Raw genomic sequence first — 22,890 nt, 5'->3', positions numbered from 1 at the left:
CTCAAGTGTAGAGAAGTGGAGTGACTTGTCAAGGGGCAGAGCTGGGCTGTGACTACTTATAGGACTGATTTGACCAGTGTCTTCCCACTACCTTTTCCACATTTCTCAGGCAGAAAGTGAGGCTGGCTGGTGGGGGCTCAGAGTCCTAAGGAAGAGCTCTATGGTAGTGATCGCTGAGAAGTGACAGCAAGGCTACTTGGTGAGCCCATGGCCTGGCGGTGCTTCAGCAGAGTGTGGATAGCTCTGTGTGCAAGGCATTCCTCAGGGGCTTTCTGCAGAGGCGAACAGATGAGACTTAAGTGTGTTATTCCTAGGGAGTTCCTTCCATCCTAGGACAGCCCAGAAGGGAGGTAGACTTTATGCTCATTTTGCAGTTGGGCTTAAAGTATATCTAGTCCAAAGTCATATAGTCCCCAAGAGACAGAAGGGGGACTCAAATAGGGTCTTCTGTCCTCTTCCCTGGTGACCTTCCTGTTACCCTGTATTGCCTCCCACCTTCTGTGATTTGCTTTAGTCTTTTCTCCAAATTCATTCCACCTGCCCCTGCCTGATCCTCTGCTGTATCAGATGGGCCATCTGAGATTTCCTATGGGTGCCTGAGCTCCAAACTGGAGCCACAGCCAGAAGCTGATTGAGAGGTGTTGCCGTGGTTGGTGCGTGCATGTGTGTTTGTGTTTGTGTTGTGTGCTGTGTTTGCGTGCTGGAGGCCTGTGTGTCTTGGAGGGTCATGAGGGGGCTTTGAGGTTTTTGAGGGACTGTGTGTGATATGGGATTTCTGGTGACTTCAGGCTGGTGGAGAAGTCTGTGGGATCCTGGGGACAGAAGGCCTCCCCCCCACCCCCACCCCCCGATTACCCAGCCCCTTGTAAGCCTTCTCTGGGTTGCTGCTATCCCTTTCTGAAAGGTGAGCTGGGAGAGAGCAGATTAGGGAAGTTAATCACTCAATTAATTCATCCAGGTCAGACCCGCTTTCTGCTCTGGAGATGCTCTTCTCATGGAATGAAGAAACTGCTGATTTGCAATTCCGGTTATTGACAGAGGTGGGGGCCAAAGGGGTTGGGTGTGGGAACGCTATTGCTGCGTCCCTCCCAGGGCCCCCCGGGCTGGCGGTCCTCTGAACTGATGGCCTTGTTCTTGTTGTTATGTGAGTGAGCTCTTTTTCTTTTTCACTTTCCCTCCATGCGATTGCCTTTCCTCTCCTTCCCTTTTTATTGCTTGCACTAGATACCAGCAGAACTGTTGCCTGGAGTGGATTTCTTCTTCCACTCATGGGTTCATTCATTCACCCCGCAGTGCTTGTTGAGTAACTGGCACAGGACTAGGATGTGGGGCACATTAGAGGGGACCCAGCAGAAACACAACTATTGCCCATTTTCTTACAGTGGTGGTCCATTTGCAAAGATACGGCCACTTGGGCTACCCAGGCCGAGTCAGTGAGGCTGCGTGATCGAGGGGCAGTGAGATGGGGAGAGTGAGAGGGAGGCATGTGTTGGGGCTGAGAGGAGTGGGGATCTGTAACTGGGCCATCAGCCCAAGGAGCCTCCCACATCAATGGAAGGGAAGCTAATTGAAGCCTAGAATTGGGGCAGGCTGGTGAAGAGCTGGCCGGCCAGCTACACTGCCCTCCCTGTGGTGGCAGCAGCTAGCCAGGAGCTGAGTCCGAGACAGAATAGTGGAGACAGGGTCAGCACAAGGCGGTCAGAGGCAGATGATAGGGGCAGGGTGAAAGCTGTCTTGGGGACTGAGGTTGGGAATATTTGGGATCTGCTTTTCAGCTTTGCTGGGGTTAGAGCACATCTGAAAGAGAACCATCAAAGGCAGAAGCCTGTCTTGATGGTGATACATAAGTGCAAGAGGGAGCAACTGCATTGGCCAGGCCTCAGAGAAAGCTTCCAGAGGAGCGGAGCCCCGGAGTGCCGTAAAGAAGGCAGCCCTGCAGTGACCCCATCGTATTATTCTTCTTTCCCTTCTCACAGTTTCTCCCTGTTCATTAGACATGTCGGGGAGTATGGGCTGGGGGTGAGCAGAGGGATTTTGGCAGATTTGTCCCTTCTTAAAGTGAGGAGGGGAGATTTTGCCAGGATTGCCTCCCCAGCTGGTGTGACTTCAGGTTCTTGACAGTAACATCTCAGGGTCACTTCGGTGATCATATGTGAATGTAACTTTAGGAGGTGAACCAAAGGACACCAATGGGGTCTTGTACTCAGAGAAGCTCTAGTTGTGGAAGATTTGCTGGAGGTTGTGGGACTTTGGTTGCTGCTTGGTTAGTGAAAGGAAGAGCCAGTTAGATCTAATCCCCAGCCTTCTAAGCAGCAGCTCTCAAAGGGAAGCATGTTTAGAGTCCTCTGGAGAGCATTCACAGCAGGTTATCAAGGTCCTACCTCCAGATACTCCAAATCAGTGAGGCCAGAGTGGATCCAGGAATATGCATTTCTTACCAGATACCAAGGATTCTGAAGTAGGTGGCTTTGGAAGCCACTTGGAGAAATACTGTTTTGGAAGGAACTCAGCATTTTGGAAAGAGCGCTGGTCCAGAAGTCTACAGACCTGGATTGCAGTCTGCTCAGTGACTGACCTCACGTGCAAGTCACTTCACCTTGGAAGTCAGGTGCAACGACATCCGTTGCAGGTACTTCCTAAGATTTTTATGAGGGTCACGTCCATGAAATCCCTTTGAACAGCATACATTTTTCTGTAGATGCAGCCTGTTTTCATTGCTTTCACAGTTAGGACAGAAATGTTCAGAAGAGTCTGTCTAGATTGATTGAAGGCAAGGAAGGGGAGGGGAAGAGAAGAGTGGACCAAATGATCCCCAAAGGCCCATAGCTTCTGAGATCTTCCTCTAGTAAGAAAATCCAAGGAATACCCTGGCTCCCCTCAACACAGGTGGTGAATCTGTCTCTTTAAGGTGTGGGTGGCTGGTTTGGTCTTGAGGCAGAAGGGTAGTGAGGAAACAGGTTCCAGAGCTCCCCAATTACGGCACCTCCTGGATCTCTTTTCCTTTTTCCCTGGTGCTGATGTTGCTTAAACTGAGCAGTTAGCTTCTGGGAGCTCCAGGCCTGTGTGACCTGTCCTGCCCTGGGTAGTTTTGCTGATGCCCTGTAGCATGGACTGGGGGCGGGAGTGGCTTGCACCTGAGGCTCCTGTTCTGCACTTCCCTTCTTCACTCCAAGTCCTGGTGGCCTGGCTGATGGATCAGAATGGGGCCACCATGTTGCACAACTAAAGGGGTGGGGGTCAGAGAGAATACAGCGTAACTGTGCCCCTGGGGTTGTCAGTAGCAGACTTCCTTCCTGGATGGCCCCCTGTTTTGCTACTAAACTCCATTGGTTCCTGGTTCTGTAGTCTTTATTCTCAGTTTTGGTGTCCAGTGAGGTCAGTAGAAGTGTAGATAATGATGCTAATGATAATAGCAGTCTAAGCTGTCCCTAGACGGCTTCCATCAAGTTTGTTTTTAGAATGCATTTAGAAATGCCATTTAGTTAGTATTGTTGAGTGTGGCTGTGTGCCTAGTGCTGTGCACAGTCCCGGGGGGTGGGGGGACTCAGTGGATGAGCCATTCTCAGATGGTAGAAGGTTAAGGCCTGTCTTCAGTCTGTATTTTTGTTGTTTGTCTCATATTGTCAGGACCTGGAAGATGGGTACTGTGCTTGCTCTAGCTTTGTTGGAATTTCTTGGGGGTGGCAGGGTGGGGCTGGAAGTCATTTTGCTGCGAACTCAGGGGTCATAGTCACACATGGAATCTGGACATGCCCAGTGCAGCTCCTGACTCATGTTCCCTGTGGCTGGTGAATTTGAGGGTGTGGGCTGGGAGTTTCCGGTCCCTATGGAGAAGGGCTAGTGTGAAGGGGGATGACCAGTGCCCCTAGGTCAGCGCTCCTTAGTGAGTTTGCTTCCCTACCTCCAACCCGGGCCACCAGCCTGCTGTGGCTACGTGCTACAGCTGGGCCTGCAGAGCTTAAAATAGCAGTATGAGCTGGCTGCTTTGCGTGTAGGGAGCCCGCTTGAGGCATGGTGGGGCAGCCGCCTGGGCTTGGGGCTCTGCTGTTCATGCTGTTGTATGAAGTCAAAGAAAGCACAGGAGGGATATTAAATGGAGTGCAGTGATGAAATTTGGTGTTGGGGGTCAGTGGTGTGTGTTCCAGGAGCCACAGGCCCTGTCCCTAAGGGCCTGTGATGTGGGCTGCTCCTGTTTTTCCTGGCTGGGGAGTCCTAAGGCATGAGCTCTGACTACTGGGGTGGAGGACATTCTTTTGGGGTTTCTTCTAGCCCCAGAGCTGGGGAGTGGGGGCTGGGGGTTCAGGTATAGCTGGTGTAGAGGGACAGCAAAGGGCTTGCCTTTCCTAGTCCTTATAAGGGAATGCCTCGAACCTGACCTCAAAGCCTCCCACAGTAGAGCTCAGAGGCCTTCAGACTTGGTATCCTATTTGCCCTTGGTACTGCCCAAAGTTTGCCATGTACAGCCTAAACAAAGAAAGAAAAATGAAGTGCAGAATTGGGATGGAGGGCACAGCTGTGACAAATCACAGGTGGTAGGGCCAGGGCAAGAATGCTGCAGATATCCTGAGTCCCAGCTGGGCAGGGACTGACCACTGGACTCCCTCAGTCTGCAGCTGCCTTCTCTTGGGAAACCAAGATGGCACCCAGGGGTTTGGCAGAGACCCGCTCTAGTTGTTCATTCATTCATTCAGTAAAAAAATATTTATTGAGCGCCTAACATGTTCTTGGCTTTGGAAATACAGCAGTGACTAAAATACACCAAAATCCCTGCCCACATGAAGCTTAATCCTGGTGTGTAGAGATATCGTAAACAATCCATGTAATAAAAAAGAAATTATATGTTAGGAATAAGTGCCATGAAAAAAGCAGAACAGGGTAGAGAGACTGAGTATGTTGGGGGGAGTACAGTGTTAAATGGGATGGTCAGGGAAGGCCTCACTGAGAGCGTGACTTTTGAGTACGGGTTTGTAGGAGCTGAGAGAGTTGGCAGTGTTGAGGTCCAGTAGAGGGACGTTCCAGGTAAAGGCCAATGTAGGGGCTATGATGTAAGACATAGCAGGGAGGATGCATGATGTGGTTGGAGTAGAATGGATTATATGTGTGTGTGTGTGTGTGTGTGTGTGTACGTATGTACAGATTCTCATAAGAACTTTTTCTTTTACCCAGAGAAAGATGAGAAGTCAGAGTGTTTTGCGCAGAGCAGTGACTTGGTCTAAGTGACAGGATCACTATAGTATAAAAGCTAGTTTCAGTTGTCTTTCTATGTGGGGAGGCCCAGGTGACTAGAGACAGGGCTGTCCCATCTTTTTCCTGTGTCTTGGACAGCCTCTGTTCCTATCTGACACTTTTATTCCTGGGGAAGAGAGGGTAGGATGGTTCTAGGTTTCTTCTTGTCTTGGTGTTTCTTTTTCTTTTTTTTTCCAAGACAGAGTCTTGCTTTATGGCCCAGGGTAGAGTTCAGTAGCATCATCATAGCTCACTGTAACCTCAAACTCCTGGGTTCAAGCAATGCTCTTGCCTCAGCCTCTCAAGTAGCTGGGACTATAAGAACTCACCACAATTTTCAGCTAATTTTTCTATTTTTAGTAGAGATGAGGTCTTGCTTTGCTCAAGACTGGTCTCAAACTCCTGAACTCAAGTGATCCTCCACTCTCAGCCTCCCAGAGTGCCAGGCCTGAGCTGCTGTGCCAGCCTTGGAGTTTCTTCTGGAGGGAGGAGAGATAGGTTTATTATAGTGGTTTGCTGGAGCCTACTTGTACAGGCTCTTGAAAGCCTCTTAGAAAGTAATCAGAAAATTTGCCAGCTGGTTGTTGAACCATTGGTAGCTTGAAATTGGCTGTGGTGGGAATATTTACACCATGAAAATTGGCAAACACTACAAATTGGGGCTTTTTTTTTTTTTTTTTTTTTGTAGAGACAGAGTCCCACTTTATGGCCCTCGGTAGAGTGCCGTGGCCTCACACAGCTCACAGCAACCTCCAACTCCTGGGCTTAAGCGATTCTCTTGCCTCAGCCTTTTTCACCCTGGAGAGTTGGCTGTTAAATACTTACCAGCCCACCATTGGTTTGTTATCTCCCCTGTGATTTTAGAGGCTTACATTTAGCAAATCACTTGTATTCATGCTGTTGTATGAAGTTAAAGAAAGCACAGGAGGGATATTAAATGGGGGGCAATGATGAAATTTGGTGTTGGGGGTCAGTGGTGTGTGTTCCAGGAGCCACAGGCCCTTTCCCTAAGGGCCTGTGATGTGGGCTGCTCCTGTTTTTCCTGGCTGGGGAGTCCTAAGGCATGAGCTCTTTTTTGCTCATGCTTCCTTACTTTCCTTTGCTTCCCTCAGTGCATGCAGAATAGGTTTGTGGATGCCTCAGTTGGGGTCGACTTCAAACATAAAAGCAGGGTCCAGGTCTGGACCCAGACAAAACCTCACTTGGTATCAGGAAGGCTCTCTGTCTTGTAGGACAGGAGACAGAGGTTCCTGTCCCAGGTCTGCTAACTAGCTTAGATGAATTCTTGCCTCTCTGTGGTCCTCTGCTTATTTTGCAGGGGTGTGTGGTGAGGATCAGATGTGATTATAAATATGAAAGCCCCTTGAAAAAGCTGCAAGAATCACAATTAACACGCCTGTGCTCATGATATTCAGGCAAGTGAGCCTCTCTCCTTTGCGTCCTCCTGTCAGGCTGCTGTGTGAGCCCGGGACATGCCCCACTTTCTCCAAGAAGCCTTCCCTGATAGGCTGGACCCTCCCTGGGCTGGTCCTCTGGGCACCCCATGTGAGCCCCATACCTGGGGACACTGGCACATGCTCAGAGCACTTCTACTACTGCCCCTTTTGTTTTGTTTTTCTTCACCCAGATGTGGATGGTGCATGCGTTCCTCAAGGGTTACACTGCCCAGGAACATCCACAGTGGCAAACCCGGGGTGGGGACCTGGTGGATGCCAAGGAACTCTGCAGTGATTAAGTAATAGACATCAGTGTCCTTTGCTTTTATTTAATTCCTAGGAAATATGATGGCGTGGGGTGTATGTGGATGAAAGGTTCTGGAGTATGGTGGCTTCTGTTTGATAAGTAGCTTCCCAGACACTGCCTCATGTGTCTGTCACGGTCACACTTAACCCCATCTTGTGGATAAGGAAATGGAAGCATGCTCATTCATTCACTCATTTGACGGATGTGTCCTGTGCTCAGAGTGCTGCAAGTCTCTTGCATGGGTCCTGCAGAGCTGGGATGGGGTGCCCGCTCTTCAAGCATCCTGGCTCCCACAGCATGGGTCTCCTTGCAGGGGAACGTGTGCTGGTGAAGGGCAGCAGGTGGTCCAGCGTGCTTGTCCGGCCCAGGCCTGAGTGGCGGAGGAAGGGAGGGGCAGCAGCAGTGTTCAGTGCCTGTCCCCGCTGTGTCTGGCTGGCATTTCCTTTGGCAGCAGTGTGGGGGAGGGGAAGAGCAGGTGTGCCCTGGCAGCTGGCCCAGCTGGGGCATGGAAGTGCCTCTTGGGGCCGGAGCTTGGGGGATGAGTGACATGCATTCACCCGGACACACTAGGCCTCATGGAGCCTGGCCGCATTCTCTGGGCTCCTGGCTGGACATCTGAGCTCCCCAGTGGTTTTGGTAAATGGCCAAATCTGGTGGGTGACCCCAGAGAGAGCCTCTGGAGCAGAGGATAAATGGTGGTGATCCATCAAGGTGAAGGCTGAAGGTGGTATTGGGGCTGTCTGATACCCGGGTGAGGTGAGTGTGCATTTACGTGGGGGTAAAGCTTGGGGGCTCTGTGCGTTGTGGGACTGGCTCAGTTAGTGTCCCTTCACATTTCTTAAGTGTCCACCATGTATTGAGCTGGGCTGGTTGCTGCAAGAGGAGCACAGGTGAGCTTGTCCCCACTGGAGCATCTTGTCTTATTCAAAGAAAAGACATTTATGCAAATAACCATGATACAACACAAGGAAAATTAGTGTCCAGAGGAGGAGTTCAGGATAAGAAGAGGGCCTCTTAGTTTGGGGGGATCTTCTTTGGACAATGTGCCCTTCAAATATCTGCTTGAGGCAGAGAGAGATGGGGAGCCCTGGGAAGCAGAGGCTGTGCCTGGGGGCACAGAAGTGGGGGTGAGCTGCAAGGAGCGCAGATTACTGGACGTGGAGGGCTCGGGTCAGGGATTCATGGGAAAGAAGGCCATGTGGAAGGTCCTGAATAACCAGCCTGAGTATTTGTGTTTAAATCCTACAGAGCTAGGGAAGATTTGGAGTTGGTGAGGGGCAGGGTAGCATGTCTCAGCTTCTGCCTTGGACCGATAGTGGTGGCAGCATGTGGCAGGATGACTAAGGAGAGGACATGGGGGCAGGGAGCCTGGCCTGGAGACTGGCAGGCTGGAGGCATCATGAGGAGGGAGCTGTGGTGGGGAACACATGCCTCTACCTCCAGGGTTGTGTGTGTGTGTGTGTGCACCTGCATGCGTGCGCTGTGCTGTCGGTGTTCCAGGTGTGTGTTGAGGACATGTGGGTTGGTGACATGTGGTTGGGCAAATGTCATGTATGATTGCATTACAACAGGAATGTGTCTCTGCTGGGAGACTTTGAAAGAACTTCCTGGAGTTTTGGTAGCCCAGAGAGCTGATTAAAGTGTGAGGTAGGCAGGATGCCTTTAGGAGGCCCCTTCAGCTGGAAGTGCTTTGGATGACTTAGTTCCATGGATGACAACCAGCCAGAGGTGGCAGGAGGGAAGAGGCGGCACTGGCTGCTGCTCCTGCCTCCCTTTCCAGAGCAGCCAATAGAGATTCAGAGACCACAAGCGTGACTTAATGCCCAAATTTGCACTCCACCTACCCTCCCCACTCCAATCCTGATACTTCTCAGTCTGTCAGTTAGCAGAGAACACACGTGGACTTCTCTGCTCTGAAGCCGCCAGAATCTTACACAAAGACAAGACATTTATGCAAATAACCTTGATACAATGCAGGGTAAAATCAGCACCCAAAAGAGGTTCAGGACAAGAAGAGGGATTCTTAGTTTGGGGGGAACTTTTGTGGTCCTGGTCCTTCTCCATCCTCACTTTAGAGCATCTCCATGCGTGCTCACACACTGCCCTTCCTGGCAGTGGTTCCAGCACCAGCCCCCTCACTGCCAGGCTTAGTGGAAGGTGAGAGGGATGAAGGTGGCAGTAGGCAGCAGCTGCTGCAATCAGCAGAGGGGTCCTAGTTACACAGGCAGGCTGGACGCTGGGTCAGAGAGTGTTGTCCCAACTGGCCAGTCAGCACCCTCCGTGGAGTAGTTTAGGAATATTGGATTTGCTGGGTCAGTATATTTCCACTGGTGCACGGCAATAAACCTCTGGCTTCATCCCTCTTTTCTGTGCCCAGCGGTCTGCCTTATCTCATCCTCCCCTCAGCCACCTGCCCTCTTTGATAAGTACTAATAACAAATGCTGACTTTCTCTCCTGTTTCTCAGAAGCACACAACCCAGGGTGTGCATACATGTAGGTACAGGTACATCTGTCTGTCCAGCACAGTGCCTCGCACAATAGGCCCTTCTGTGTACCTGACAAGGCTGCTGATTGGTCTTAGGATAAAAGATGAGGCTGGTATAGGACTTTCCTGGGTAAAAGGGTTTGAGACCCTGGGTGGGTGGGCCCCTAGCCTGTGCTCCCAGGCCCACCCTCTGCTGCCCCGTCTGCTCAAAGAGGAGAGTATTATCCTCCAGAAGTGGCAGTTCTTGCCTTTTGCATAAAGCCTCCATGTTCCCTGCCAAAGCTGACTTTTCTACAGAGTTGCTTTCACCTTTCTTAGAACACCTACAGAGGTCCTTACTGCTGCCACTCATGTGTCTAGCAGTGACTTTAGAGCACCAACGTACTAGGCGCCGTGCCAGTGTCTGGAAGACAAGGATGAGGGACGTAGTCCTTGCCCTCAAAGAACTCATGGTTTGGGATAGGGGAGAGAGTTCAGGGAATGGGTAACATCATGGTGGGATGAACGCGAGGATTAACCTAGTGTCTTCAGGAGACATGGTGGAAGAGGTGGTAGCAAGGCTGATAGTGATGGATGTTGACGTTAGCCATTCCGAAGGCCAGGGTAAGGGGCGGGCAGAGGGGCAGCCAGTGCAGAGGCCAGGAGGTAAGGCAGAATTTGATATGGGTACATTTTGGTGGGAGTGTAGGCCAAGAAAGGGTGGGGGGTTGGAGTCGACAGGAGGCGTGGGATGGGGAAGCTCCTACACAGATTTTAACTGGCATCCAGCCCTCCCTCCCCTTCAGCTTCACTTTCTGCACAGCTGTGGTCCAGTTGAGTGTGGGCACATCCCAGATGTCCTGGGCCCTCTGTTGCCTTTGGCTTGGCCAAGGCACTCTTTTTTCTCCTTTGCCTGTGTAGTCCTGCTCACCTGCTGGGACTTAAGTCAGCTCCTGTTTCACAGGGCAGCAATTTCAAGGCTTGAAGGAACCTCAGAGAACCAACTAGTCTAACTCCTTACTTTGTAGGTATAGAACTAGAGGTTGCACAGGTGATAAGTTAGCATCCTGAGGCCTTGTTCCCTAGGTGACCCGAGGAAGGCCCAGGGAGTCCTTCCCCACGACCCTGGCCTGCAGGGCAGCACACCCTCCTTTGAACTCCTGTTCATCTGCTCCTCAGGTTATTTCTTGGGCATTCCCACTGTAGGTCAGGCACAGTTCTGGGTGCTGGGTATAGGTTCTTGGAAAAACAAACCCACTGTATACTGTTCTGGGGTTTTAGATGGTAAATTGCCACTTAGAGAAATGTGAAACATGTACTTCCACACTAGGATGGGTGCTGTGAGAATATTTATTGAGAAGGAGGGTCTTTAATTTTGATGTTGGGAGGAGGCAGCCAGAAAACCAGAAAAGACCTTGTTTAAGAATTCACGAGAGCTCAGGGATGAGCAGAGCTAATCCAGGCAGCATGCTGGGGAAGAGTGTCCAGGCAGAGGGAGCTGATGGGTGCAGGCTCCGAGGAGGGATGGTGCTCAGAGAGGTCATGGCTGGGTACAATGCTTGAGAGACAGAAGTGAACGGCTGGGCCAGGGCTGGAGAGGTAGGTAGGGGCTGGTCATGCTGTCCCCCAGGTTGCTTTGAGGATTTGGATTATACCCAGAAAGTAGAATAGCAAACATGCATGCGTGCGCATGCACACACACACACACACACACACACACACACACATTGTAATCTAAGTAAAATGGGAAGCCGCTGAAGGGGTCAAGGTGGGAGGGGCTGTGAGTAGGAAGAGCACGCTGGTGCTCCTGGCTGGGGGGGGGACTTGGGGGGGCACAGGAGTGGGAAGCTTCATGGAGGCTACTGTGGAACTCCAGGTGAGTGGGATGCAGGGCTGTTTGAGGACTGTGCCTGCAGGGCAATGAGGTGGGGTGTTTGGCAGCTAGGACTTGGGTTTGCTTGGAGGTGGCAGCAAATGACACCTGGTAGTCAAGGATAGATCTGGGGCTTCTGGCTTAAGCCATAGGGTGGGAGTTTGGGCCTTTTGTTGAGAAGAGAAGGGTGTGCCAGGGGAGCAGGTCTGGGGCAAGGTCAGTCCCTCTGGGGCATATGAAATTGGAGCCACTTGTGAAACAGCCAGTGGGGGTGACAAGCCCGAGTTGGGTATCTGTGCTTGGGGCTCAGAGGACAGGGCAAACATTAGGTGACATCAGCATGCAGTGGCACTGGAATGGATGGGACAGGCAATACAAGAGTGCTGGACAGAAGTGAAGATGCCCCGAAACCGAGGGCCTCCTAGAGGAGGGAAAATATGGCATTTGCCCATAGAATCTGAGCTACAGAGCGTTATGGATCAGTCATGAACTATCTTATTTCTTTCTCTGTTCAGCTGCACTGTAGCTAGACAGGGACTGGGGCCCTGTTTACTATAATAATTATTGTGGCTGATAATGCTAATAGTGCCTCATTGTAGTGGACATTTTCTATGTTCCAGACTTGGTGTTGTGTGTATTACATTCATAATCTTTAATCTCTCTCTCGCTCTCTCTTGCATACTTCTGGGGAAGGTGTGTATTATCTCCATTTTATAAGGCAGAGAAACAGAACAGTTAAATGCTGGTTCTAGGTTATCTAGCGGTTGGGTGCCTCATCCCAGGTGCGATTTGGACACAGTCCATCTAGTCCCAAATCCCAGAGCATTTCCACTGCATTATTTTGCCTGAGCTTTATTGGCTGTGGTTGGGTTGGACAGCAGGTATGGACGGGGGTCACTGACGGCATCTGGGCCTGTGCTGTCCACCCTTACAGAACTGGCCCAGCTGATGCACAGTTACCAGGGCATGCGGTGTGAGCTGATTCTGGGGTAGGTTGACTTTGTTGCAGTCCATCCACACCCCCGGCCTGGTTCCTCGTGGTCTAGAAGTCTCATTTTTAGTACTTCTGGCTGGGGCAGGAGCATTATGGCTGGCTGAGCCTGTTTCCTCAAGGCTGAGCTAACTGGCCTGTTCAAGGTCCAAGCACTGTGCTTACCTTTCCCAGGTGGAGTGTGACCAAGGGGTTCCGCACAGTCATGTTTCCTCAGGGGTCAGGAGTGGCCTCTGATACAGGCTGACCACAGCCAGGAGCAGCTTTGCTCTTGGGCTTTGAGACGTGACACTCAACCTTGGGGAGTTTGTGCGAGCCTGCCACTGACCAGGAGTTGGAGGCAGAGGTGCAGCCACCTGTGCTCACTGTCCTTGTTTCTCTTCTGAAAGGCTCGGCTCACCCACAATGGGGAGGGTGAGACCCACTTCGCCCTGTCTTGCTCCCGTCTCAGTCTTTGCTGTTTTCCATTTCGCATCTTTTCCAGTTCCTCCTCCAAAATGGCTCTTTGGATCCACACGTGTGTCCATTCATCTTTCCATCCATTCCAGGCTGTGCCAAGTGCTGGGGACATTTGCACTCTGTCATCCGTAGCTGGTACTTCAGTTTCCTGCCTGGGTTCCCTCGTCAGGTTAAGATGTTCTCAGATTGTCTGCTTTCCAGGAACAATTCCATAGATTTCTGGCTTGGGTCCCATCCTTTGGTTAATGAACTCTGGGCCGTCAGGCTGTCCTCGAGGACAGCTCTAGATTTAGGCATGGTGGTCTTTCTTTTCTCTCTGTCCTCTAACACTGACTGAGTACTTACCCTGTGGGAGACACTGTGACAGGCACAGGGTTGGGTGAAATGACCAAGTTATAGCCCTGCCTTTTTCCTGAAGCCCAGTGACCAGAGCAGAGGCAGGCAGGCAAACTGTAGCTGCAGCCTGACGGAGGTTGAGCAGGAGGGAGGAGCCCTGGCCACCTTCCAGTGTGTTCAAACACTTCATCCCTCCATCTAACTGTGAACCCTCCCATTGAAGCCAAACTCTATTTGTTCCTTTTCCTTATTGGTCTGCGAGACTTCAAACAACCAACCAAACAAACAAAAAACCCTATAAAAACAAAAGTATCTTGGGCGGCGCCTGTGGCTCAGAGGAATAGGGTGCCAGCCCCATATGCTGGAGATTGCGGGTTCAAGCCCAGCCCCGGCCAAAAACTGCAAACAAACAAACAAACAAACAAAACGAAAGTATCTTTAGTTCTTTCCTTTTCACTGTCAATGTTACTGTCCTTTCTTCATCGTGGCCAAGTATGGTAACACATGATGTTCTAGCTGTTGAATTTCTGTAGTGGGGAGGAGAGTCGCCCCCACCAGTGGACCCTTCCCTCCACCCCCTGCCTAGTGCATCTGCATGCGAACATCTGGGATGTGGGCCCCTGCGAGGGACCTCTGCATCCTTTGGGCCTTTTGACACCATTGGTAAATGGTTTGCTCAGAAACTAAAGCATTTTTGGTGTAGGGGAAGAAGATCCCAAACTTGGAGTTTAAAAATGGGGGGAAGTGAGTAGCTCTCCCGTCTACAAAGGTGACTCTTTGGGTTGCAGGTTGCCCCTGTGTGCCTCACCTAACCTCTGGCTTTGCAGGTGAGAGGCTGCCTTATTTATGGCTTAAAAGTAAAGGATGCCTCACAAGCTGCACAGCTGTCAAATGCAAGAGTGTTCAGTGTGGGTCGAAAGGGGATTTGAGTTGGCCCATTGGTTCTGACTATGTGTGGGTGAGGGAAAGACCAAAGGTTGAGCGTGCTGCTCACAATGTAAGCCTGAACAATTTGGAGAGAGGCAGGGAGAGCTTGGCATTTACTCCAAAGCCCACATCTCCCCAGTTGCCAGTCAGCAGAGATGTTGCATGTTGATTTCACATATTCACTTTTCTTCCTCCCCTCTGAGAAAGCTGTACTTGCTTCACTTTTTTTTGTTGTTTAAAAAAATGAGAGAGAAAGCAAAGGCATCTTGCCTTGTTCACACACTCTGAGATCCCTCTGGGGCAGCCTGTACCTGCAAGCTGTTCTGGGCATGGTGGGCTGAGAGGAATCAGGAGTTGGCAGGAGAGATGGTGTCTCACATCAGCTTTTCTACGCGCTTGTTCTTTTTGCACCCTAGATCAAAGGCACTGGGGTAGCAACAGCAGCTGCTCTTTTCATATCATGTCTCACTTCCACCCTGCTGCCGGGCCCAGCGTCCGAGGGCGCTGGTTTTGTCATGGGCTTCCCTTGCTTGGGAAGCAGCAGGACAGAGTCCTGACCTCATGTGCCTCACGCAGTAGCTCCTTTCGACCCCCAGACCATCCTCCCACTTCAGGAAGGTCTTTGCCCTCACTGTCTCCTCAGTGTACCTTACCAGGCCTTTCTGAAGTGCCTAACTACTGCAGAGAGCCCTTCTCCAAGGGGCTGTTGAGGGACAGCCCACTGCCTGTTCTGTTGTGGTCTGTGCTCTGTGTGTCACTCTGCTCTGGGACTCCCTAGCCAGTCTCGAGTTGGGAGACGGGGCTGGTCTCTTCAGCTAGACTGTGCACCCCATGAGGCCAGGGCTTTGTCCTGCTCAGCTGCAGGTCTGCTGTGAGTTCTTGCTTAGTGTCCCGCCCATCTTGGACAGTACCAATGGATGGTTTGTTCGTGGTGGGAGAGGGAGGAGGAGGGGTGTGTTCTGCCTAAACCTCCCTTCCTGAGGCTCCTCTGCTACCTTTGTGCTGAGACAGCACTAGGTGACCACATTCTCCCCATACCCCCTTCCTCCTCCCAGCCCTCTGTGAGATAATTCAGGGCCCTTTCCAGGTGACTGACCTTGGCTAATTAGCAGCCCAGAAGCATGTGACCCTGAGGATGTGGTCAAGGACCACATCCTTCACTTTTGCCCCTTACTCAGGGTCTTTTTATATAACAACCTCTCATCAGGACATGCTATTTCAGGTTTCCTATCGTGCTTTATGATTCTGTTAGACTGGAAGATTCCCAAGGGCAGGAACTATGCTTAGAGTCCAAGAGAGTATAGGACGTGGACTTTGAAACCACACAGTTTCCTTCCTGTCAAATGGGGATAATGACCTCTATCTATCCTTTGTAGGGTTGTCATGGGGATTAAATGAGTTACTATGTGTGACTTTTGGTCCCTAGGATATGCAGGGGCTTATAAATTCGTGTTGCTCTTACTATTCTGATGACTAAGCTGTGTGCCCTGATGGGACTTCACTGTAACTTTGTTAATGGATTGACAAGTAGGACTTCAGAGCCTTTTTGACGAGTGTAATCAGGAGGGAGCATGTGTTACATTGGATAGCCTCCTCTTACCCTTCTCTTACCTGCCTGTTGTCTACCCCTCCCAGCTCAGGTCCTCCAGACCCTCAACCCTCTGAGGAAATGGTTAGGGGCACAAATTCATTCATAATCAGAAATGAAGGTGAGAGGATTCAGGTCCAGTAGGGAGACTATTCTGACTAGGTAAGGTGTGAGTTGGGGAGAGGAGAAAGATGAAAAAAAGATTAGAAAGTGGAGGAGGCCAGCCTGGAAGGGTCCCCACCTGAGATGAGGAGTAACAGCACCTCTGGTTTGTTCCATTTTATCTCCTCAAAGTGTTCTCATGTCTGCCAGCTCACTTTGTACTCACAGTTCCTCCGGGGGTAGGTTCTTTTAACTCCCAGGTTAAAGGGGAGCGACTGGAGCTTAGAAAGGCACACACTTTGCCCTTGATCACACAGGTAAAGGAGCTCAAAGTGAAAAATAGGCCTTTCTCCCAGTGCAGCTGGTGGATTATCTCTCCCTGCATCTGAGAAGTAATGTTGTAAGGATGAAGTGGCAGCTGTGGGGCCCTCAGGAGTGGCCAGGTGAGGATGCAGAGGACAAAAGGTATTAGCCATGCCAGTCAGGCAGTCCTGGTGTTCCATCAGGAACCAGCTGGACATCTGTCCCTTCATCTGCACTTAGCATCCATGGGACCTTGCTGTGCTAAACTGGGAGAGGATAAGCTGATGGTGGCTGCAATACACAAGGTTTTATTGCTGGGCTCTCCAAGTTAGGAGGGTGCTCAGAATAGTAAAACCACTGCAGATTCCTTACAGAAGCTCATTGGCACTCACCATCTCAGAGTTGTCACTTCCAGGTTACAGGCCTGCCGGGGGAGCTGGGGAGGGCACAGACCCACCAGCACAGGGTCACCACAGCACCTCTGTGATGAGGGTCTTGGAAGTCCCTCTGGTTGGAGAGGATGTCCCTTTTGCAGCGGTCCTCAACCTTTTTGGCACCAGGGACCAGTTGAATAGAAGACAATTTTTCCTCGGACTGGAGGAAGGGGGCAGGGGGCGATGGGACAGGAGGCGGAGGGGGCTTAGGTGGAGATGCTATGCAGCCCAGTTCCTAACAGGCCACTGACTTGTACTGGTCTACGTCCAGGTACCTTTCCAGCCCCTTTCCTCTGCAGCCCTGCCAGTTGTAGCACCTCTGTCTTGCCAGTCTGCATGGCCTTGGTGATTGATGCCTTCCTATCTTTCTGCCTAGATTGTGGCCCCAGAACTCCTCAAGAGCCTGGCCCTGTGCTCAGCTCACAGCACATGGCACTAGGTGTGGAATAAATGCCCAATGGGATCAGGGAAGACTTTCCTTACTCACAGTCCAATTGGAGCATGAATTCTGTCTGGTCACCCCTCTTGAACTCCTCCCAGAGGCCAAGCCCCATACTAGGTGTTGGGGTTACAGAGCCTGGTAAAACTTGCCTCTGGCTTCTCCCTCAGCCCTCTCTTGCTGAGCGACAGGGAGGGCGGCAGAAAAGAGCGGGGCTCCCTGCCCCCCAGTCCATCATTTGCTCTGGGTCCGCAGTGCAAACTTATGGGAGGCTCCCCTATTGCGGTGTTTCGCAGTAGGATGACAGCTGCTCCTGGATGTTCTCAAGCCCCTAGCAAGAGCAATCCTCCTGCCTCTCCTCTGATCAGCCCCTTTCCTGCACTTCTCACGGGGAGAGGACCCAGCCGAGAGCACTCCTACATCACTTAGGGCATAGGCAGGATGGAGAAAGTCAGGGGAGAACCTCATTTCGTCTACCTGCCCCTGCCTGCCAGGCCAGGGTCCGAGTCGGTGCGGCGTCCTACCCGGGAATGCGGGGGACAGAGGTTGGCGCAGCTGCAGGAGTCTAGTGGAGCTGTGTGTGTGTTCGCGCGCGCGCCGCGCGCCCGCGGAGGCCTTAGCGCTCTCCCACACCTCCCGCCTCCCTTAGGGTCCTTTCCCCTGCGCGCGATAGCCAGACCCACGTGGGGCTTGTGTGTGTCTGTGTGTGTGTGTGTGTGTGTGTGTGTGCGCGCGCGCGCGCGCGCGCGTAGGTGGGTAGATATAGTTCGGGAGATCGCGTGCCTCGGGGCAGATAGGCCCGGTGTGCACAGGGGGTGGCGTCCAGCTCGATAGTGGCGGCTCTTCTGTCCCCCTCCAGACCTTTCCTCTGGCTGGTTTCTTGGGTCATTGGTACCTCCAGCCATCACCTACCTCTCACCACATCCTTTCTCGGGTAAAAGAGACCAGTGCTTTCCGATGAAGATTCTGGTTCATCCCCAGCCACAGAGCCCTTGACATTTAGCGAGGGTTCGCTGCGCACTTGTATAGGCACAAGGCAGAACGCTAATCCTATAAAAGATATTGTGTCATTGGGGAGGGGGTGGCTCCCCAGCGGGGCCCGGCAGGCCTCGCGCCCATTGGTTGAATGCAAGGCAGGGGGTGGGGCCGAGGACTGGGGGAGGAGGCTCCAGGCGATTTCGGAGTCGGGAGTCGGGGTTGGGATTTCACAGGGAAAGCCCAGCGGTTGCAGCTGCGGCGGATCCCTCGGCACTGCCCGCCGCTCGCCGGGGCAGCCCAGGCCGGCTGCCGCTCCGCAAAGTCGCGGAGCGAGAGGAGGCGGAGCGCCGGCAAAGTAGTCGGGCTCAGAGCTGGGTCTGGGTTGAGAGAGGTGTGCTCGGGGAGCCTGGATCCCGTGTCTCTGCTTCTCGTGGAGCGGCGGGTGCAGCTAGGAGTCGAGCAGCCTCCCCAAAGACACTTAAGTTACGGCGGCAGCCGGTTCCCGGAGAGCGTTCGCGGACGCGCAGGGGGACGCGCAGGGAACCGCGCCGCGCCGCAGAGCCCTCCCGGGCCAGCCGGCCAGAGCGGGGCGCACTCCTAGAGGCAGCCTCCCCTGGGCGCGGGGGTGCAGAGTAGGGGCGTGCAAGGCTCCACCGGCCCGCTCGCAGCCCGCCCCGACTTGGGCGCCCCCTCCGTCCCACTCTGGGAGCGATGCCCCCCGTCCCCCGCGCCCCCCGGGAACGACGAGAGCATGGAGAAGTCGAGTAGCGAGGATTCTTCGATCCACCGGAGTCCATCTTTGGACAGCAAAGACTCGGACTTTGCTAAGCCGTCCACCTCGGGCCGCCCGTTCGGCCGCGGCTTCACGGCGGGCGCCTTCTACGGCACCGCGGGCTCCCGGGGCCAGAGCCGCGCCGAGGCCGGCGTTAAGACCGACAAGTACAATGCGCCCAAAGGCAGCAAGTACGTGGTGTTTTACCTGGACCTGTCCTTTGTGTTCCTCCTAGAATTTAAGAAGTGCAACATGGCCAGGGGCTGCCTCTGCTGCTTGAAGTACATGATGTTCCTCTTCAATTTGATATTCTGGGTAAGTCCTCCGTACCCCTGCCCTCCTGTCCTCTCTGCTGACCGGAGGGTGAATACCTTTTATCTTTAACGTGCTGCATTGCTTCTCTTTCTGCACGACCATTAAATGTGCTTTCCCCGCTTCCCTTTAAATCGTCCCCTGCCCCGCTTTCATGTATCTTTCCCTTCCTTTCTCCTCCTCTTTGGTGGCTTACTGGGGGCCTCCAACTTGCTTGTCTTCCAGAAGACTCACTCTACTCCTAGGAGGCTGGCAAAGTTTGCCACCACCTCCTTCCTCCATCAGAAAACCCACGCTGGGAGTGCTTCCCACTGGACACCCTGCAGCAATGGGTGTGGGGTCAGAATTTTTAGCAGTTGTGACTCCGATTTGGAGATAGGCACAAGTGAGGATGGTTTTCTGAGTTTCTTCTTGTATTCCTCCTGAAGGAGCAAGAATTCAATCTGTAGCATTTTATGAGAGTGGGATGGAGCCGCGGGTGTGGGACATAGAGACCACTTCTTCCCATTGCTTTCAATGAATCCCAGGAAAAGGAGGAGCAGCCCCTGTCCCACCTGATGGACTTGGTTGCCCTCAGATATGCCCCCAAGTGGGGGCTTGCATGGGAAAGGAGGGGTGCAGGGGGGATGCTGCCATCGGGTGGCTGGCTGCTGCTTTGAGGGATTGCAGTGGACTAGCAGGGAGCTGGCTGGCCATGTGCTCCTAGGTTCTGGGAGCCCCAGTGATTGGAAGGGACAGGAGAGACAATCTGGTGCCCCTGTCCTTGCTAAGCGATTATTTTCTAGAGAAGATATCAGCTGGTAGGGCATCTTGGAATTGTTCTCTGTTCTGTGTATGATTCTGAAGCTTGCGTGTGTGCACACACACGTGTGTGCCTAAGAAGTACTATCTAGGCAGATTTGAAAACTTCTTAAATTCATTTCTCATTGTTCTTTCATCCTGACTGCTGCCTCTGCCTTTCTTCACCAGAGTAGGGACATAGCACAGATGTTTGGCTCTGCCCCAGGATCTGTCATGCCCGAGAGAGGCCATCAGCTGCCCATGGTCCAGGAGGAGCATTGAGGGCAGGAGAAAGTCATTCAGAGTGAAGTTGGGTAGGGACGGTGCAGTTTTAGTATTCAGCTTTTGTGTGGAGTGACCAATTTTAGTTGAAAAACTTTTGGGGTGTGTGTGTGTATGGAGGGGCCAACTTCTCCTTCAGAAGTGCAAGATCAGGGCTGGGAAGGAAGGTGACTGGGTTCTGGCCTTGGTCCTGCATTAGTTTTTGTGTGACCTTAGACAAAGCACTTTATCCTTTAAGGACTGGGCTTCCTTTCTGGTCTGGCGGGGGCTGTTTGGTGGTCTCCCTCACTGTTCTCATGTTACTAGTTATGTGACATTTGGAGTGGGGAGGTAGGTGCATGAAAGCATGATTCTCTGTGGAGAGAAGTCCCCTTCCCCACCTGAGACACGGCTGTTTTTCCAAGAAGACTGGTTTGAGATTACTTAATCTCCATGGGCTGGGATCATCCAGCCATGGCTGTTAGGATGTCACCTGTCATGTGGTTAGTATTTTATGGAAGCTGGGGCAGATATTCTAATTGCTTTTTCTGGTGGCTAGCACCATTGGAATGTCAAGAATGACTTTGTAGCTGCCTTGTGGGCAAGTGCCTCCTGGTTCTTTGACTCATTTGCCAGCATCTGTGTCAGCCAAGTACTGGTGTGTATTTCTTGGGTGCCTTTGGTTTCACGTCTGTGCTGTCCTTTTGGTTGTTCACAGCTTTCTTCTCTGTCCTTTATCATAGTCTCAACCTGCTTTTCTATTTTGCCCCACCTTGTATGTATTAACGCTGATTAGAAAGACCCTTTGGGGGAAGCTCCGTGCCTTTGGCACATTAACCCTACTCAGCTGCACCAGCTTCTCCCCACCCCCACCCCGCCACCTGCTGGCCAGAGCTGGAATAACTGCTTATGATCCCTTCTCCCTGATGGGCCCAGCTTGGTTTAGGACCTCCTTACCGGCCGTGCCCTGCACATAGTAGGCACTTACTGTACATTTGTGAGTGAATGGAGGGCCAGAGTTGTAAATCGCAACATGTTATTGTGCGGAATGAGTTCCCCGACTCCTGCTTGATGGGGTAGAGAAGTTAGATGTCACACTTGCCTCTGATAAAAGCTGTTTTTTTTCTAGTACCTTTACTGTGGGTGACAAGTGATGTTTACATTTTCCCTGAAAAGCTTGGCAGAGGTTAATGAGCTAGTTGATGAAATGTCCTTTTATGGTCTACAGTGAGAGAACCTGCTGCCTTTTCCTAACTGGCAGGTGCCGACTATTCCTTCTTAGCAGGCAATGAGTTGCTCTCTCTAGCCTCTGATTTTTGTGATTACTTAATATTTTCAGAATTCCCATGACATGCTATAAGCATGAGTCTCAAAGATCCAGTTCTTTTATGCTAGTAGTATATGAGATAATGAAATAAGACACAGCCCTTAGGAGAGATGGGGGATTCAGAAGAGAAATAGGTGCTTGCGTGTGTAAGAGTTTTGGCCACTGTGTTTTTGGCAGGTGTAGCAGGGTGTTAGGATTTGGGGGTGGTGGTTCACTGTCCTTCATTCATACAAAGACTTCCTGCAGGCAGGTGCTTGGCCTGATACAGGGGAGGGAGCAAAGAGCCAAATGAGAAGAGAAAACCTACAAGGTGGGTAGAGTGTTGATGGGAAGGTCTCTGGGAGGCCTCTGTTGCTGCCCTGTGCAGGGGAGTCAGCAGCACTGGTCATGGCCAGCCCTCTGCGATTGGGAGCAGTTGTTAGGAATTATGTAGCCATCACTTGGTCTAGTCTACGGCTCCAATCCCAAAAGGAGGCTTTTCTGAAACATTAGAATTAAACCTGAGGACTGCAGTCAATAGATGTAGCTCTTTCCGTAGATCCTGGAGTCTACTTGGTAGTTGTCCAAACCCACCGCTGCTGCTGCCGCCACACCCCCTGTCTCCTCTAAGCCTGATGGGAGGATTCCCAGTGTGGAGGAGAGGCGCAGCTGCCTTATACTGCAACCCTCCCCGGTGTGCAGGAGCCTGGTTCCTGGCCACTGGGTGGAGCTTCTGGGTCACTGGTATTGGTGAGGGCCTGGGTGACGTCACTGGGGGCAGGATGGGAGGCAGAGCCCTGTGCTGGGGCTCCTCCTCCTCACTGAGAAAAGGGCAGGTGCCTTACAGGCTGCTGCGCGCCTGCCTACTGCTGGGGGTCCAGGTCTGCTCCTGGCACTGCACAGGACTTCAGCTAGACAGTGCTGGCCGTGTTTTTGCCCCATGTTCTGTAGAAGTGTGGAGCACCCGGGAGGGCGGCATTTGTGGGGCTGTGTACTCCTGACTGAGTCGTACCTCCTCTTTGTCTCTCGCATCTCCCACCCTGATTCTTAGGGCCCAAGAGAATGTTGGCTTCTCAGTGGATAGGGAATAGGAGATCTGAATTGGGACAAAGGTTTCCCTTTGCTAAGTCCTGTCTACCAGTGAGCACACTCCCCGCCCTCCAGGGTATTTCTCCCCGTAGTGGAAACCATTTGGAGCATCTCCCTCAAAGGACCCTGTTGCTATCTCTGGGTCCTTCAATGCTTATCTGGTCGAATACTCCAGGTAGAGATTAAACGAATCTAAGCCTGTCCAAGAGAGCAAATGAGGCTCAGGACTTGGTTTTTTATTTTATTTTTCTTTGAGACAGAGTCTCACTGTGTCACCCTCGGTAGAATGCTGTGGCGTCACAGCTCACAGCGACCTCAAATTCTTGGGCTTAAATGATTTTCTTTCCTCAGCCTCCCAAGCTAGGACTACAGGCACCTGCCACAACGTCCGGCTATTTTTTTTTTTTTTTCCTGTGGTTTAGCAGGCCCAGGCTGGGTTTGAACCCTCTAGCCCAGTGTATGTGGCTGGCACTCTAGTCACTGAGCTACAGGAGCTGAGCCGAGGC

At 52.1% G+C, this 22,890-nt stretch overlaps 1 protein-coding gene across 10 annotated transcripts in view; it reads left to right on the top strand.

Annotated features, from left to right (window-relative positions):
• The window catches only part of TSPAN9 (tetraspanin 9), a 206,202-nt gene that overhangs the window by 108,833 nt on the left and 74,479 nt on the right, over nt 1-22,890 (top strand). For 8 of the 10 annotated variants that reach the window (XM_053555263.1, XM_053555258.1, XM_053555260.1 and 5 more), the window contains one exon: nt 18,872-18,951. In XM_053555263.1, coding sequence (XP_053411238.1) covers nt 18,889-18,951 — 63 coding nt within the window. In that variant the 5' untranslated portion in view covers nt 18,872-18,888. Of the gene's footprint in view, nt 1-12,264; nt 12,297-18,092; nt 18,952-22,890 lie in introns of those variants that run through there. The other 2 variants (XM_053555265.1, XM_053555256.1) reach the window with 2 other exon arrangements.

Source organism: Nycticebus coucang, chromosome 12 (assembly GCF_027406575.1).
Source record: "Nycticebus coucang isolate mNycCou1 chromosome 12, mNycCou1.pri, whole genome shotgun sequence".
NCBI classification, from domain to species: Eukaryota; Metazoa; Chordata; class Mammalia; order Primates; family Lorisidae; genus Nycticebus; species Nycticebus coucang.
Note: the sequence above shows the minus strand (reverse complement) of the source record. Positions and strands in the feature narration are given on the sequence as shown.